Source organism: Aegilops tauschii, chromosome 2, assembly GCF_002575655.3.
Source record: "Aegilops tauschii subsp. strangulata cultivar AL8/78 chromosome 2, Aet v6.0, whole genome shotgun sequence".
NCBI lineage: Eukaryota > Viridiplantae > Streptophyta > Magnoliopsida > Poales > Poaceae > Aegilops > Aegilops tauschii.
In genome coordinates this window covers 585,588,136-585,605,310 of record NC_053036.3, presented here as the reverse complement: position 1 = coordinate 585,605,310, position 17,175 = coordinate 585,588,136, and the positions used below count along the sequence as shown (strand labels likewise).

Sequence of the window (17,175 nt, the reverse complement as noted above, 5' to 3'; positions counted from 1 at the left end):
ACAGCAAGTTTTCCATTTAACCAAGTGATATTTCTTTTTATCTTCTTCAGCCCGCCAGACCATCCTGGCTCTATAGAAATCTACCTTGTTCGTAACTCCAGCAGGGAGAAGATAGAAGGACACACACACACACACACACACACACACACACACACACACACACACACATATATATATATATATATATTTGAAAGACAAGATTGTACTAGTGTGACTCTGCCAGCTATGTAAGTAATCTACCTTGCCAACAGGCACATCTTTTTTCAATCTTCTCAGTTACATTTTTCCACATACTGTTTCTAATTCTCTTATTAGAAACTGGTAAACCAAGATATTTCAGAGGCATTTCTCCAAGGACACATGTGAAAATTTCCTAATATATATCCTTTTTTCTCTAGCTTCCCCAAACAAATAGATTTCACTTTTGTGAAAGTTGATTGTCAGCCCAGGCATTTGTTCAAAAGCAGTGAAAATGAATTTAAGATTTCTAGCAGATTCTTCATCATCCTGAATTAGGAATATAGTGTCACCAGCATATTGCAACATATTCGCCCCATTTTCATGGTAGTCAGTGAGTACCCCTTTTATACAACCTTCAGTTCTAGCTTTGTCAAGAATGATGGCTAGAGCATCAACAACTAAGTCAAAGAGCAGAGGAGACAAAGAATCTCCCTGTCTAAGTCCTTTGAAAGTTTTGAAGAAAGGGCCCACATTATCATTGACCTTTATTCCCACCTGACCTCCTCTGATAGTGTGCATAACCCAATCACACCACTTGTCAGGAAAGTTTTTAAGCCTTAGCATCTTGTGCACAAAAGGCCATTTAATTTTTTCATATGCTTTTTCAAAATCAACTTTGAATAGCATAGCACTCTCTTTTTTACTGTGTATGGAGTTGAAAGCTTCATGTAGGATAACCACTCCTTCCATGATATATCTACCTTTCACAAAGGCAGTTTGGATTGGGGAGATGATAGGGTTTACCACTTTACTGAGACTGTTCATAAGAACCTTAGTGATAATTTTAAAACTCACATTCAAGAGGCATATAGGCCTAAACTTTTGAATTTGCTTAGCTTCTTTGGTTTTGGGCACCAGAGTTATAATCCCATAACTGAGTCTAGCTAGATCTATCTTACCATTATGGAAGTCATCCAAAATGGTCTTTAAATCCATTTTAATCATCTCCCAGAAATGCTGATAGAAATCAACCGCAAATCCATCAGGTCATGGGCTTTTATTTTTCTCCATAGAGAATACCACAGCCTGAATTTCTTTCATAGTAAAAGGTCTAATCAAGTCCTCTTGCTCCTGAGGAGAAATCCCCTCAATTCCTTGGATGTCAAGATTGATATTTGAAATATCAGCTTGTCCAAATAGTGTTTGAAATACCGTCGGACACCCTGCATCGAAAATCTACCAACTTATTGTATGTTCCTGTCCCACTTACTATTGAACATGGCCAGCTCTGGCTAGAATTTAATCATGTAGTACCACGTCTCTTGTGTGACCACAACACGACTCTGCTCGTGGCTCTTGCGTATTCCCCACAATACGTACGACACTTTCAATGCTCCGAGTCCTTTTATGGTGCATCTGGCGAATATAGCCGCTACCTCCAGTGACGCACGCCGTCTTCTTCCCCTCGGCCGCCGACATCTCGAACAGTACCTCTCCTGGCAAAGATCGAGAATGATGATTCGCTCGCTCACCTCACTTCAGGCAGCGAGGTCTGCTCCGGTTGTTCGTTGCCACTCCGTAGAGAATCTGCATTTATACTGCACATACCGAGACAAGTTGCAGGTTCGTGACGAGTGACAAAGAAATTTCTAGCAGCTGAAAGTGATTTGCATGCTCATCGATGACGCAGTGACAGTAGGTAAGGTTGATGTGCGTTGTAGGATACAATACAAACGTTTGAACTTAGAATTGTTGACACTGCTGTCGAGCTCAACAGTGAGCAACTGGTATGGAAAGGAGTAAGGATGGCAATTTTACCCACAGGCACGGGAACCCGAGGGTACCGTACCCGCATGGGCAGGGTATGGACACACTTTTGAACCATGGGTAGTACTCATACCCTACCCGTTAAGTCATGGGTAGGGTACGGGTATAACCTTGTACCCGCGGGTATACTCATACCCTACCCGCTCGTGAACTAATGTTAAGTTGTTGTTAATTAATCATTAACTTGTCATGTGACTTGTCTACTTCTATTGATTTATGAGTATGTTGTACTCATCTAACTATTATTGAACTGAGATAATTGTTTTTTGTCAAATGTGCTATTGATGAGGGTAAAAATGTGAACAACGCGTGCACTATTTGTTCTACCCGTTGGGTACCCAATGGGTATGGATACCCGTCGGGTATGGGTATGGGTAAAGTTTCATACCCATGGGTACGGGTAAGGGTAGAATTTTATACCCACCGACTATACAGGTATGGGTATGGTATTGCTCTAACCTGTACATACCCTACCCATTACCATCCTTAGAAAGGAGGGGTTATATGATTTGGCTGGCGACGGGCAAGGAGTTGACGAAATATTGTTTTTTCTGAGCCTTAGAAGTCAGATCCTTCTACGTTTGTTTGGCATTAAGTTGAATAAATTATTACAATGCAGTGAACATGACTAAGATAAATACCAATGTTTCAACATATTTATGCTGGGGATATTACAATATAGTGATCTAAAACGTCTTATAGTAACGAAAAAGGGTTTCTCCAGCTTTATATTATAAAGCACAACCGCCAAGCATCCAACAACATAAGAGTACAGGTACAGGGTACAGACAACAAATAAATGAGGTCCGGCTGGGGGCACAACCAAACAAGCCCCAACAACAACAAAAAGGAACTCTAGTCAGGCTCCGGTGGTGGGGGTGGTGATGGCGGGGTCATCGCGGCAGTAGAAGAACGAAGACCAGCGATGATGGAGTCAATGGAGCCAGGATCACGCCACTTGCTAAGCGATCTCCAGAGCTGTAGAAATACACACATTTTAAAGATGGCATCAGTGACACGACAAGGAATGACATGCTTGATCACTAGTTTATTACGACAATTCCAGAGGGTCCACGCCAGGGTACCCACTGCGACCCAAGGGGGGGGCCTACTAATAGGGGGGAATCTAGGACCTCCCTGAATAGGTCAGGGAGGTTATCATGGCACCATGTCCCACCCACGATGTCCCGGAAGCAACTCCATAGGAATTGCGCCGCCGGGCATTGGAAGAAGATGTGGTTGGAGTCTTCCGGAGTTCCACATAGGGGGCAAAGGCCATCACCCGGGCCGTTCCGCTTCTGGACCTCCGTGCCCGAGGGCGGGTGGCCACGAACCCATTGCCACAGGAAGATACGTATCTTAAGCGGTAACTTGATTTCCCAAAGAACCGTAAGCTCATTGGGACCCGGAGACGGCAAGATTGCACGGTATAGTAATCTAAAACGTCTTATAGTAGTTTACCGAGGGAATATATATGTACGGAAGGATTCTCAAAGACCCTTCCGTATGGTCGTATACCTCATCACAAGTCTTGTACTTCCTTCGCAGATTTTGTGGTTGTGCGGGAAGCCACCGGTGTTGCACACCAACAGCTCACACATCGTCAATGGTTAGTGTATCACAAGCATGGTTTTGGGTACCGGGCGGTAAATTCGGTTACCCCCCGGTAACCGTGTTTCCCGCTCCCCCACGAGAATCATGTATACCGGGCAGAAAATCTCGAATTGTTTGAATTTTTTGAATTTAAACTCCTATCGCCTACTTAAATACGGTATATCTCTAACTGAAACATGAGAATACTCGCGTCCCAGTGGGATGGTCGAACTCGCGATCTGCATGTGTGCGGCATCGGAGCAGACCTCCTACCACTGCACTAGCACTAGTGTAGACAGCCAGCAGTACTTTTTTCCTTTTTGATTTTTGAAGCTATAATTTCTAAAAAATTATGAGCGTGGGATGGTCGAACTGGCGACCTATATGTGCGCGGCATCGGAGCAGACCTCCTACCACTGCGCTAGCACTAGTGTAGATAGCCAGTAGTACCTTTTTCCTTTTAGATTTTTGAAGCTATAATATCTAAAAAATTATGAGCGTTGGATGGTCAAACTCGCGACCTGCATGTGCGCGGCATCGGAGCAGACCTCCTACCACTGCGCTAGCACTAGTGTAGACAATGAGCAGTACTTTTTCCTTTTTGATTTTTGAAGCTATAATTTCTAAAAAATTATGAGCGCGGGATGGTCGAACTCGCGACCTGCATGCGCGGCATCGGAGCAGACCTCCTACCACTGCGCTAGCACTAGTGTAGACAGCATTTTGTGCTCAAGGCTTATGTATCCGTGTCTTAAATTTTTTGAATTCAAAACTTGATTTTAAATTTCGCTTGATTTTGGAATTTCGTCGTTACCGTGGTAGCCGAGTTTACCGCTCCCCTCGAGAAAAATGTTCCATTCGGAACCCAAAACCTTGATCACAATTTGGCCTACCGATCGGTCTTGACATTGTGCAGTGCGCGACCAGTTAATACCGGACATTGAGATTCAGCCGGGGAAAAGGGAGGGCGAGAGAGAGAGAGGGGGGGGAGAGAGGGGGGGGTTGTGCCTCAGGCTTTTTCCGCTGGTCAAGAGAGAAAGATATATGCATCAGAGGGTTGCGTGAGACCATGAATCTGAGGAGGTCCTTAGACCCGTGCTTGCTCATGAATAAGGATGGCAATGGGTCGGGTTTGGATCGGGTTGAAAATATCAAATCCATATCCATATTCATGAAGACAGTCTTTGCCCGCCCATGAAAAAATCCATGGGTGAAAAATTGTGTCCATGTCCAAACCCGATGGATATCCATACCCACTGGGTATCCATTGGGTCATCTAAAGACATATAAATAAGACATAAGACAATGTTGACCTAAGATCTTCCATTCTTCACCTCGTGTCGAGTTAGGCTTCACTTATTGTAAACATCAACTTATGGTAAATCAACGTCCACTAACAACCTAATATCATATAGTATTTTTTCTAAAAGATGAGAATGACGAGTCATTTAACGAGGAGACAAAAATAAGGGAAGGAGCGCTAGAGTATGTTAATGGGGATTGAATGCCAACTAATAAAAGTCACGGTGGGGATTGTGCAATTTCATTCGCATGTTTTACATAACAAAGTATAAAGCTGCAGTGGGACATGTGACTGTGGGGTAGGGATAGCAGAATTTTTTCCATTAATGCATACTATCGAGTCGGGTTTGGGTATATCCACGGATACAAGATTATATCCATGCCCTACCCACGAGTAATCGGGGCGGGTTTGGGCATCGCCCATGGGCACAAAAGCATATCCAAACCCTATCCATTCGGGGCGGATATCCATGGGTATCCATGTCCATGGGTAAAATTGCCATCCTTAGTGTGTGGATGTGCTCGTGCAGCGACTCATGCATAAACAAGTTAGCGGTTGTTAATTAAGCTGTGGGCAGTGTTGAAGCATAATGTCGGGTCCTCTTTCATAGTTCAGACTTTTGGGGCAACTGGCTGGAGCATGAATCCAATATGGTATCCGATCTAAGAGGTCTCGAGTTTAAGACCCTTCCAACACAGTATATTAAAAAAAGGATTCTTCAGCCTACATAAATATTGCCCGTGTCTCTCCATTAGTTCAGACTCATGGATGGACTGGTGTGGTGCATAAACTTACAACCAAGAGGTTTAGGGTTCAAAACCCAGTAAACACAATAAATATTACTGCTGCCCACATGACTTCAATAGGTAGTAATTAATTAGCATGCCATGTCTTTTTGGACACCGTGTGTTGTATGTGGTGGCAAAAGGAAGAAGCCCGACAGGTGCCGGGGCTGGTGCTTCTGGTCCATGGGGATCGAGGTGCTGGACCTCATGTGATGAGACATACAAGGCACAACAGCAAGCCCGAGAAGCTCATCTGAAACCTCATTGGATGGTTCAAGGTCAAGGTCAATGTGTGCCGGCCCCACAACCACAAGGGCGAGATCGACATGGTGTTTGAGCACCCCTACAGCCTAGCAACCAGACGGGCGGCTAGACGGTCTGATAGAAGCACCTGGAGACCAGAGACGGTGGGGCCGGGGCTCAAGCAGAGCACGTGCACACAGTTCATGAGCACCCGTGTTTGTGGAAAATAATAGGGAGTGGGTGGGTGCACAAAAAGATCTTGTCGGCAATGATGATGGCACTGTGATTTTACCCAGGTTTAGACCCTGGGATGGGTAAGAGCCTATGATGTGCGTACCTATCTTTATTGATAATCTAAAAGAATTGCAATGGAGCTTTCTTACCTATATCCAGCTAGGTTACGAAATTTTGCACCCATGTGACCTTCTCTTCATGTGGAAACTTGTTTGCCTTTATATGTGCTGCCAGGGGCCGGCGGTTAGGTAATTATATTCGACGAATACAACATGTTTGGGCGATCCCGTAGTTGTAGGGAAACTGTAGTCAGAGGATCCTTGGGATAGTGCAACTTAGCTCTTGTCCCTTACGAGTGTCTACTAGGGTTCAGTGGGGCGCAGGGCTTGGGAGCCCCTAGACACTCAAACCAATGATATGACCTAGTCGCACCTGTAAAGTCCAGCTCTCCAAGCGGGTACCCTTACTCACCACCAACAACATTATATTTAGGTGAGTTGAAATCCACACCTCTTAATCTTAAAAGTTGGGATTTGGTGATACAAAACTCCCAAAGATCGAGATTTTGTGCTATCTAAAATGTTTTTTGACACAAGGGGGGGGGGGGGGGGGGGGGGGTTGTAATAACATCTTATCCTATCCTATCATTTGAATGCTATTTATATTCTCTCTCAACATGCACACATCCAACTCACCGCAGATGCCACCTCATCAGTCACACAAATTATGTTTCTCTCAACATGCATGGAAATACTACTTATATTATGTGTATATATTGACAATATAATAGTCAGATACAATATATTTTATCTATTTTTATTTCATTTAAATATCATCAAAAATATTGTAACAAATCTCCGCTGCAACGCGTGGGGTATCATCTAGTTTTATCAAAATACAAGCACGGGACCTTTTGCTTATTTGAGACATCATTGTTTTGTTCTGATCACATATTGATAAGAACTAGTGTACGTATCAGTAGGGAAGAATCCCCGTGGCCCTGCCATACTCGACAAGGTCATTGAAGATCTCATTCATGTCATTGTACTTGAACACGAACCCTTCCTCGATGAGCTTCTCAGACGACAGACATACTTTCGGCTTCTCCGGGGACCCATCAAAGCTACACAAGTATATTGAATGTTGTTAAACCTATATATAAAAAAATGTGCTTGTGTTGAGTAGTTCAAGCAGCCTAATCACATACCGTTCTGGTTGCACGTTGTATTGTGGGTACTTCTCGGCCAAGAAACGGGCTAGCTGCAAGACTGTAGTGTTGTGACTACAGCAAATGTACCTGCCCGAGGAGGACTCATTCTCAGCGACGAACACCTTGGCGCGACATAGGTCGTCGACATGGCATATGGACATAGAGTCGGTGACCAACTGCAGGCCTATCAGCATGTTCAGATATGTCTCGTCACCTGAAAAATGCACATGTCAACCAGACACCATGTGAGAAGAACATGAGACTGAAATCAGAGCTTGCTTGCGACATCTCTCGGTTAGCAAGCACCGACCGAACATAAAAAACAACCCAGAAATGCTATAGCATGGACGCCTCTCTCACCGGACAACAGGGATAGGGTGATGGGGACGCTGGTTCTGGCCTTGGAGACCGGCGCCGCGCCCAAGGTGAACACGGGCAACACAGTGACGAGGCTGATGTCGTTCTCATTCGCGAATTCACTCGCAGCCTTCTCCACAAGCACCTTGGAGACCGCGTACGCCTGCGACGAAAATTATACATATGTTATGCAGCATATTTCCATCGACGGGTAAATGTCTGGGCGAGATCATGCAGGGCCTACACTCATTCCCTTGGAAAAAGCATGCAAACCCAAGAAACATGGAGGTCTGGGTATACTAGATGTGACAGTCAGTACACAACAAATCACTAGTCATGAAGAATACATATAAATTCTTCAATAGAGAAAATCTGTCTGAACCTAAATTGGGAAAGCTACCACAACATCCACCCCCCTCGAGCAAAATTGAAGGTTCAAGGTGGTGGAAGAATCATCTTAAACTGCTACCCACTTTTAAAGAAAATGTAAGATTGGGAATGGAAATACCACCATGCTGAAAGAGAGCACACAAAAATTTACGGAAATGATAGATCTGGAACATTTGGATTTTAGGCATGGCAACCGAACGTTTGTTATGGCAACTGTAGTTGACGCGAGGTTGGAAAAACATGGCAATTTTCTGGCAAAAAAAACAAACTGGGACAAAGTTGCCATGTCTTAACAACTAAACTTGCCACCTCATGTCAACTAAAGTGGTCATGAAAAAACGTTTAGAGTGACATGCTTAAAATCAGAACGTTCGGGATTTATCGGGTATGTACCCAAATTGGTGGCTTGTCTGCTCTGAGGTACTCAATGTCGGACCAGGAGCCCTCGTCCAGCACGTGTCCGTCACCGTGCAATGGCCTCCTGGACACCGCGGCGTCCGATGAAGTCAGGATAACCCGTTTCACCGTTCCGGCTCTCACGCACGATCTCATTACGTTGAGAGTTCCTTGGACAGCTGCTTCGATCACATCCTTCTGCCGCCAAACACAAAGAACAATAAGTTAATTATCCCTGAAGATGATATAAACTGGCATAATTGTTTCGCAGGACCCCAAGTCTTCTTCTATGGCTGAGAAAGTGAGAATATTATTAGAGAGCACGTGATAGCTGTCAACACAAAATTGTGTCCAAGTCCCTACTCCCAACCACTATAACACCATCAGATGCCCGAAGAGCGATCATGCAAATGAAAACGAAGCTTGCTGGAGATGGGTGTTTACCTCAAGATCTGCTGCCTCGAGGTTCATCGGAGCAGCGACAAGGAAGGCGTAGTCGCAGCCAGAAACCGCTTTGTCGAAGCTACCTTCTATGTCCAGTTGGGCACCGATGATCTCCAAGGGGCCAAGCGCTTGTAGATCCTTGAGGTGGGAGTTCTTTTCCATGTCCTCTTCATATAAAATACAGAATCTTGAGAGTCTTGGGAATTAATTTGGATCAATAACAATATCCAGCAATTTCAGCATAAGTAATACGGTACTACGCAAAACACTTCATTTGGAACTTAGCTGTCTGAATATGGCAAAGAAATTAGAAGGCACAAAAAAAAAGGCATGGCAAGGTCCAAAGGACCTAAGATTTCGGGGTCTAATTTTGAAGGGAAGATTGCTGAAGTACATAAAAGACAGAACTATAAACGAAGAAACAAAAAGCCAACCGGGGTCTCGGACTGTCGTCTTGACAGCGTAGCCTTTCTGGAGCAGCAGCTTGATCAGTGCTGCAGCGATGTAGCCGCTCCCTCCGGTGACGCACGCCGTCTTCCTTCCCTCCCCCGCAGACATATCGATCAGTACCTCTCCCGGCAATCAGAACGACGACTCGATCGCTCACCTCAGTTCAAGCAGCAAAGTAGTGTGGTCGTTCCTCTATTCCTGATGTTGCCTCTCTGTGCTATGAAGAGAACCTGCATTTATATTGTATACAGATAAGTAACATCGGATACAAGTCACAGGTTGGTGGTGAATGACCAAGATTTTTCTAGCAGTTGAAACTTGAAAGTGACCTGCACGATCATCGCTGACGCCAAAGTGGCAGTAGGTTTTTTTTTTTTTGCATGAACAGTAGGTATGGTTTATGTAAAAAATGCTAGACTTACTGATAGCATCTACAGAGTATACCTACGGATGTGCACTGCACGATAGTACTCACTCTGTAGAGAAATATAAGATCTTTTAGTTCACTAAAGTTCATTTGAACTTAGAATTGTTGACCCTGCTATAGAGGCCAACAGCGAGCAACTGCTGCAGAGGGATTCGAATGGTTGAGCTCAGGGGCGGAGCCAGGACTTGAACATGAGGAGGAGGAGGGGGGGGGGGGGGGGGGAGGAGGGGGCAAAACCTATTTTTGACGTGAAAGATGAAATATCACGGTATATTAAGTCCCATGATAGCGTGGATGATAAGGCAAAAATTTATGGTTTCAAACTAAAAAAATGATAATTCTCAGGAAAATGTTGGAGCTTCAAGTTAAAGCAAATGGATTGAAAAAAAATATTTACCCCATTAGTTTTTGTTTCCTGTCATAATTTACAAGAAAATCTACTCCCATTGTTCCAAAGTAATTGTAGATTTAGGTTCATCCTAACTCAAACTTCTTCAAGTTTGTAGAAAAATAAACCAATATCTGAAACACCAAATTAGTTTTATTAGAATCTTTAGAAAATATTCACGCTATGCATATTTAATTTTGTAGATCTTATCATATACTCCCTCCGTTCTATAATATAAGAGCGTTTTTTACACTAGTGTAGTGTAAAAAACGCTCTTATATTATGGGATGGAGGGAGTAGTATTTTTCAAAATTTACTTAAGACAAACGTAGAACTATAATTATTTTAGAATGGTGGGAATAATAATAAAAGGAACTAATAGCTATAAGCTGGAGTAGTAGTGTGTAGTGTACCTGCATCTGTGCATCTGTCCTGCTCACCCTGCATCTACCCATATTTGATCCGCCTGTGCCTAACCGTCCCCGTGAGTCGACGGTGGACTGTAGATAGATGAACGTTGTTGTTGTCGTGGCGAGTAGAGGCCAACGGCAATGGCAAACGCCCTAGCCCCTAGCGGGACACACTGGCAAAGCAGCGGCAGCGGCGGCGAACGCCCTAGCAGAAGTGCAGCACACGCACGTACATTGGTTTATATATCAATCGATCGATCTGATGGATTAGACACTGACCTGTGACAAAATACTAATACTCTTTTTTGTAGGGATACAAAATACTTTTTTTTAGAATGGATACAAAATACTAATACTCGGCCACAGCCAACCGTACATGAGTTATTGGGTTATGGGCTTCTCTACTTTTTGTTTTCGAAATGGGGGAAGATCACCCCGGCCTCTGCATCCAAAAGATGCACACATCCTTTTTATTAGATTATTCACAACACCTTACAAGAGCAATTACAAAGATCAGGCCGAAGCCACCAAAACTAGCGACAACTCGCTAATCCTACAACACTGATGAAGGGGGGAGTCGATGAACAAGGCCAACACCCTGACATCACACCAACGTGGATCATCTAAAAACCGAAGGCCTCGACAAGTCGCCCAGCAGCGAGCAAGTGACACAACCGGTCCGGCTGACCCTTAGCACGTACCAGCATACATGCTCCAGAAGTCTTCGCCGCCGCCGTCTTCCGCATACCCATCTTCAGGAGAAATGAATATAATGACCTTGCGAGGCCTGCCAACAACGCCACCATGACGCCGGACGACGCCACCGTCCTGCGCGCGTTCATCATCCCGCGTCCGTCGTCGAGACCCCGCTACACCATGCCGCTGAGACTCGTCCTCGTAGATGGTAGATGCCATGCCGCCCCATTGTGGTCCCCACACGACAATCACGGGGAGACCGACGCCCTACCACCAAGCCGTCCACATGTCCGTCCAGCCGATGAATGTCTCCAAAGATGATGCCCCCATGGGGGTGACGACGAAGACGTCACCATCATCCGTTCCAAGAGGCCCCTTCAACGGCTCGAACGAGGGCTAGACACCCATGGGCGCCGCCGTCAATGGTGGCCTCCCCCAGATTTGAGGTCTCCCCCGGAAACAATGGAGCGAGGGATGCCCTCACCATCACCTCCAACGAGGAAAATGACACCCACGGGTGCCGCCGTCGATGGTGGCATCCTCACCCACTTCAGCAGCTAGGCCACCATCTCCTCCTCAACTTGAGCACCCACCATCCAGATACCTTTGGACCAACGATGAAAACAACCAAAGGTAGAGGAGGTCACATCGCTGCATGATCGGCGCCATGGCCACACACACGTCGTCCCGAGGCGTCCGTTCAAGATCCACCGTCAAAGCCACGCCTCCAAGCCGCGACGGAGGGACGCCCGGCCGCCGTCATCACCCCCCCCCCCCCGGCACGGGCTTTGCCCAGCTAGGATCCGACAGCGGCGGGAGGGGGTGGCGGCGGAAACCCTAGGGAGGGAAGGGGGGCAGAGGAGAGGGGAGGGGAGGGAGCGCGCCTTCAATTATGGGCTTCTCTACTTGGATGTTAGTTCAGTTAATTGTTAACATATGGGATAGTTACTCAATTAATTGCGGGCATTAGGCATATACAGTATACACTACCTGCTATGAATCGTTGAGGGGGGCGAGCGATTGGCAGGGGTCTGACTCCTGCTTGCCCCTCCCTATCTCCGCCCCTGGTTGAGCTGCGTTCCTATAATTTTATTTTCTTGGACGTGACGAGTGATAATTTTGTAGAAATGCTATAAAATTGACTTTCACTGGGAGAGGTTTATTGACGGAATGCTCTCTGACGCGTCTAATTTCCACGCGTGAATCTTAAGGCGGTGACACATGGCAATTCCTGTCACGGCGATGATGGGGATCTCTCGTGTGTTGGGGTTCCTGGAGCTATCGAGTCAGGTGATGGGCCGGTGGTGCGTGGATAGTGGAGGCGCAGTCTGCGCATGAGGTTGTAACGCATGGTGACTGCATAGTTGCGGAGTTATGGGCTCATGATCAAAAAAATTCATCACTTTTTAAATACATGGTCAACATTTTCTCTATACCCATTTAACATTTCCCAAATTCTTGATTAACATTTTCAAATACTTGTTCAACATTTGTGTTTTAAAATTTTGAATTGACATTTTTATATACATGATAAAAAAGTTTGTCATTTTTTTCATACATCATCAACAAATTTTCTACACACATTCAACATTTTTCGGAATGCTTGTTTAAATTTTTTCATTCAAATACTTATTCAGTATTTTTTAAATACTTGTTCAAAATATTAAATGTGTTTTGTAGACAATTGTTTGTCATATATATATATATATTTAAACATAAGTACAAAAAAAATAAAAACGAAAACAGAAAACAGAAAAAAGAGGCTGCGGCCTGCCACGCGCGTGGGCCGGACCATCTCGCTCGCCCCTTCAGCAAGTCAGAAGCTGGACTCGCTGAAGGCGACATATAGGGGCGCCCTTATTCTAGAGACCTTTTATTATACTGCACAGGATTTGCGTCCCGGGACAGCCCATTCACAATTCAATTTCAATAAAATATTTTTATTTCACATATTAAAAAGCGTGTAATAATGCTAACCAGTTTTTAAAAGAATAAATTAATATTAAAGAAAATGCAAAAGGTTCACCCTGGTACATAAAAAATAATTCGTCACCTATTTGGAATGAATGTTCATCACGTCTTAAACATATTTCCGTTGGCATTTGAAAATTATTGGTTAAGTATTTAAAAATGTTTGCTTCTAAAAAGGGTTTGTCACCTATTTCAAAACTATTAATCATGTATTTTAAAAAAGATATATTGTATAATAAAAAAATGCCCATTGCATATCTGAAAACTCTCATTGGATATGTGAAAAACGTTAAACATATTATAAAAATTTGTGTATAAAACACAGAAAATAACAGAAGAACTAACAGGAAAAAATTAAAAAATGTTCATCCTAATTCCAAAATCATTATATATTTAAAAAATGTTTTGTACGTGTTGATAAATAAATTTCACACATAGAAAATAACATAGAAAAAGAAGCATAATATAAAAGTGAGAAGAAGAAAATGAAGAGGGTATATAATGACCCAAAAATGGACAAAACAACAAATAGGGAAAATAGAAAATGTCAACAAATACCGGAAGAAGCAATAAATAAACCTTAGCTGTTGCTTATTTGGGAGGATATTGTTTTGTTGCGATTACATATCCATCGACGAACCGATATGTATACATATCAGTAGGGAAGAATCCCTGTGGTCCTGCCATACTTGACGAGATCGTCGAAGATCTCACCTAGATCGTTGTGCTTGAACTCAAACCCTTCCCTGATGAGCTTTTGAGACGATAGACACACTCTCGGCTGCTCTTGGGACCCAGCAAAGCTACAAAAGCATATTCGTGGATGTTGTTAAACTCGCATTACAAATAAACATGAGTGCGTTTGGAGCGGTTCAGATAGACGGGTCGCATACCGTTCGGGTTTCATGTTGTATTGTGGGTACTTCTCGGCCAGAAGACGGGCAAGCTGCACGACGGTGGTGTTGTGGCTGCAGCAGATGTACCTGCCCGACGAGGACTCGTTCTCGGCTATGAACACCTCGGCACGACAGAGGTCGTCCACGTGGCATATCGACACGGAGTCGGTGACCGACTGCAGGCCTATCAGAATGTGCAGCTGTGTCTCATCGCCTAAAAATGCACAAAACATGAAGACTAGGTCAAATTAACATAATTTGCTTTTGAAAAATTAACACTGAGCTAGCAACCGCTGATCATCATGCTGTAAAAAACAGAGAAATGCTCTCACCAGACAACAGGGAGAGGGTAACGGGGACGCTGGTCCTGGCCTTGGAGACCGGCGCCGCGCCCAAGGTGAACACTGGCAGCACGGTGGCGAGGCTGATGCCGTTCTCCACCGCAAATTTGCTCGCCGCCTTCTCTAGAAGCACCTTGGACACTGCGTATTCCTACGATGCAAATTACACTTAAACAAAAGCTTCCATCGAATGTAAATGTCTAAGCGAGAGGGACTGAGCTCAATGATTTATGTATACCCAAGTTGGTGGCTTGTTGGCTTTGAGGTACTCGACGTCGGACCAGGAGCCCTCGTCCAGCACGTGGCCGCCGCCGTGCAGCGGCCTCCTGGACACGCCGGCGTCCGACGACGTCAGGATCACCCGCTTCACCGTCCCCGCTCGCACGCACGATCTCATCACGTTGAGTGTTCCTTGGACGGCCGGCTCGATCATATCTCTCTGCCATCGAACACGAAGCACGGTAAGTTATCCCAAAAGTGGAATCAAACTAACATTATTGAGTTGCCAAATACTGAAACGCCAATGGTGGGCTGAGGATAAGTCCTCAGACAGTGAGTGATGGCTGACAACTTAATTGGTGTCCCACATCCCAACAACCACACCTCCCTACCCGCAAAAGAAAAGAAAAACTACTACACCTCCCAACAATCGTGCTCGTGCAAATGAAAACGAAGCTTGGTGGTGGAGATGGCTGTTTACCTCAGGATCTGCTGAGCCGATGTTCATCGGAGCGGCGACGAGGAAGGCATAGTCGCTGCCGGAAACTGCGTCGTCGAAGCTGCCTTCTTCATCCAGTCGGGCACGGATGATCTCCAAGGGGCCAAGTGCTTGCAAGTCCTTGAGGTGGGAATTCTTCTCCGTGTCATCTGCAAACAGCTACAGCTTACAGAACCTTCGGGGAGGTAACTTTGGGGGTTGAGACAAGCTTAATTTGCTGCTGACTTTATCCAGTCGATTCTGAACTCTGAAGAACCTACTATGATTTCACCTCAAACTCCGGAAAGGAAAGTATAGAACCTATATGATCTCACCTCAAACTCAGAAGGAAAAGTTGCTGAAGTACGTACGTACGTACAAGACAGAACTAGAAGCGAAGAAACAAGAAACGAACCGGGGTCTCTGACGGTCGTCTTGACAGCATAGCCTTTCTCGAGCAGCAGCTTGATGAGCGCTGAGGCGATGTAGCCGCTCCCTCCGGTGACGCACGCCGTCTTCTTCCCCTCACCCGCCGACATCGCCGGCCGCTACTGGATCGTACCTCTCGTGGAAAAGAGAAGGATTATTCGCTTATTCGCTTGGTCCCCTCGCTTCAAGAACAGAGGTTGTGAGGTGGTTCCTTTGGAGTGGTTGTTGGCACACTATGATGAGCTCCAAATATCATATCATATCCTGTGTGGGAAAGAGGATGCTGCATTAACAGCCGAGGCAAGTAGCAGGCTAGTAGTAATGCAGAAGGTTTTTTTAAGTAGTTGAAAATGACCTGCATTACATGCATAGTTCCCTGTCAGAAAATGATGACGTAGCTGATGGACTGGTGGTTGATCAGTAGTTCTCTGTGCACTGTAATATACAACCCACGAGCCTCAACCGTGAGCAATTGGCCAGCGTTTTTCTTATCCTAGTTTTTTTTACTTCTGTACGAACTAGACAATGCCTACCCGGTTGCCATGGAATTAGATATATAGTTTCTGAATATTGTGTAGAATACTAGTTCAGTTCTTACGATATAAACTATGTGAACAGAATTCTTCATAAGCAAAAAATCTCAACATGGCATGTGCAGGTCTCAATGAAATCCAGTGTAGTCTAAAGCCACTGAAAATGTGCTAATGCATGCCGCGTGATAGAGGATTCTCATGCATATATCGGACGGATGTCAATGGATAAGGTTAGTAAATCTAATGGCTGCAACAATTTAGATGATGTGGAAGCATGCACATTAAACTGATATTATTTTTTTGAGAAGGGGAATGTATTAATAGCGCGGGAGGCAGCATCCTCCTTTTTTTCTGTATTTTTACATTTTCTGTTTCGTTGTTTTGCTTTATTTTTTTTCATTTTTGTTTATACTTTCAAATATTCTAAAGCATTTAGGAAATGTTGAGCAAGTATTTGAAAAATGTCAAATATATATAGAATTTTTTTATCAATTATATGAAATTTTTACAAAAACCGTGTATAAAACTTTGATCATGTATTAAAAAATGTTAGTCATGCATTTGAATTTTTTGAACAAGTATTTGAAAAATGTTAAATGTGTATAAGAAAAATGTTGACCATGTATTAAATGTGAATTGTTTTCGATCATGTATATAACATGTTAATAAAGCATTTGAAAAAATGTTGAATAAGTATTCGAAAAATGGTGATCAAGCATTTAAAAAATGTTAAATGTCTAAAGAAAAAATGTTGATCATGTACTAAAAAAATGATGAATTTTTTTGATCATGTATATAAATATGTTAATCAAGCATTTGAAAAAATGTTGAATATGTATTGGAAAAATGTTAAATATTTATAGAAAAAATGTGGACCATGTAATAAAAAATTATGATTTTTTTATCATGTATATAAAAACATTAATCAAGCATTCGTAAAAAAATGTTAAAAAATTATTTGTAAAATGTTGATCA

At 43.9% G+C, this 17,175-nt stretch overlaps 1 protein-coding gene across 1 annotated transcript; it reads right to left on the bottom strand.

The window, feature by feature from the left end:
• Nucleotides 1-6,965: 6,965 nt before the first annotated feature.
• LOC120973770 (uncharacterized) lies at nt 6,966-15,961 on the bottom strand. The gene is made up of 12 exons (XM_040399861.3): nt 15,654-15,961; nt 15,242-15,408; nt 14,780-14,980; nt 14,533-14,692; nt 14,198-14,414; nt 13,963-14,107; nt 9,397-9,541; nt 8,963-9,129; nt 8,516-8,716; nt 7,736-7,895; nt 7,373-7,589; nt 6,966-7,288 (listed from the first exon to the last, which is right to left on the bottom strand). The coding sequence occupies exons 1-12, from the start codon at nt 15,775-15,777 to the stop codon at nt 7,141-7,143; spliced, it is 2,052 nt and encodes a 683-aa protein (XP_040255795.2). The 5' UTR covers nt 15,778-15,961; the 3' UTR covers nt 6,966-7,140.
• Nucleotides 15,962-17,175: the final 1,214 nt, after the last annotated feature.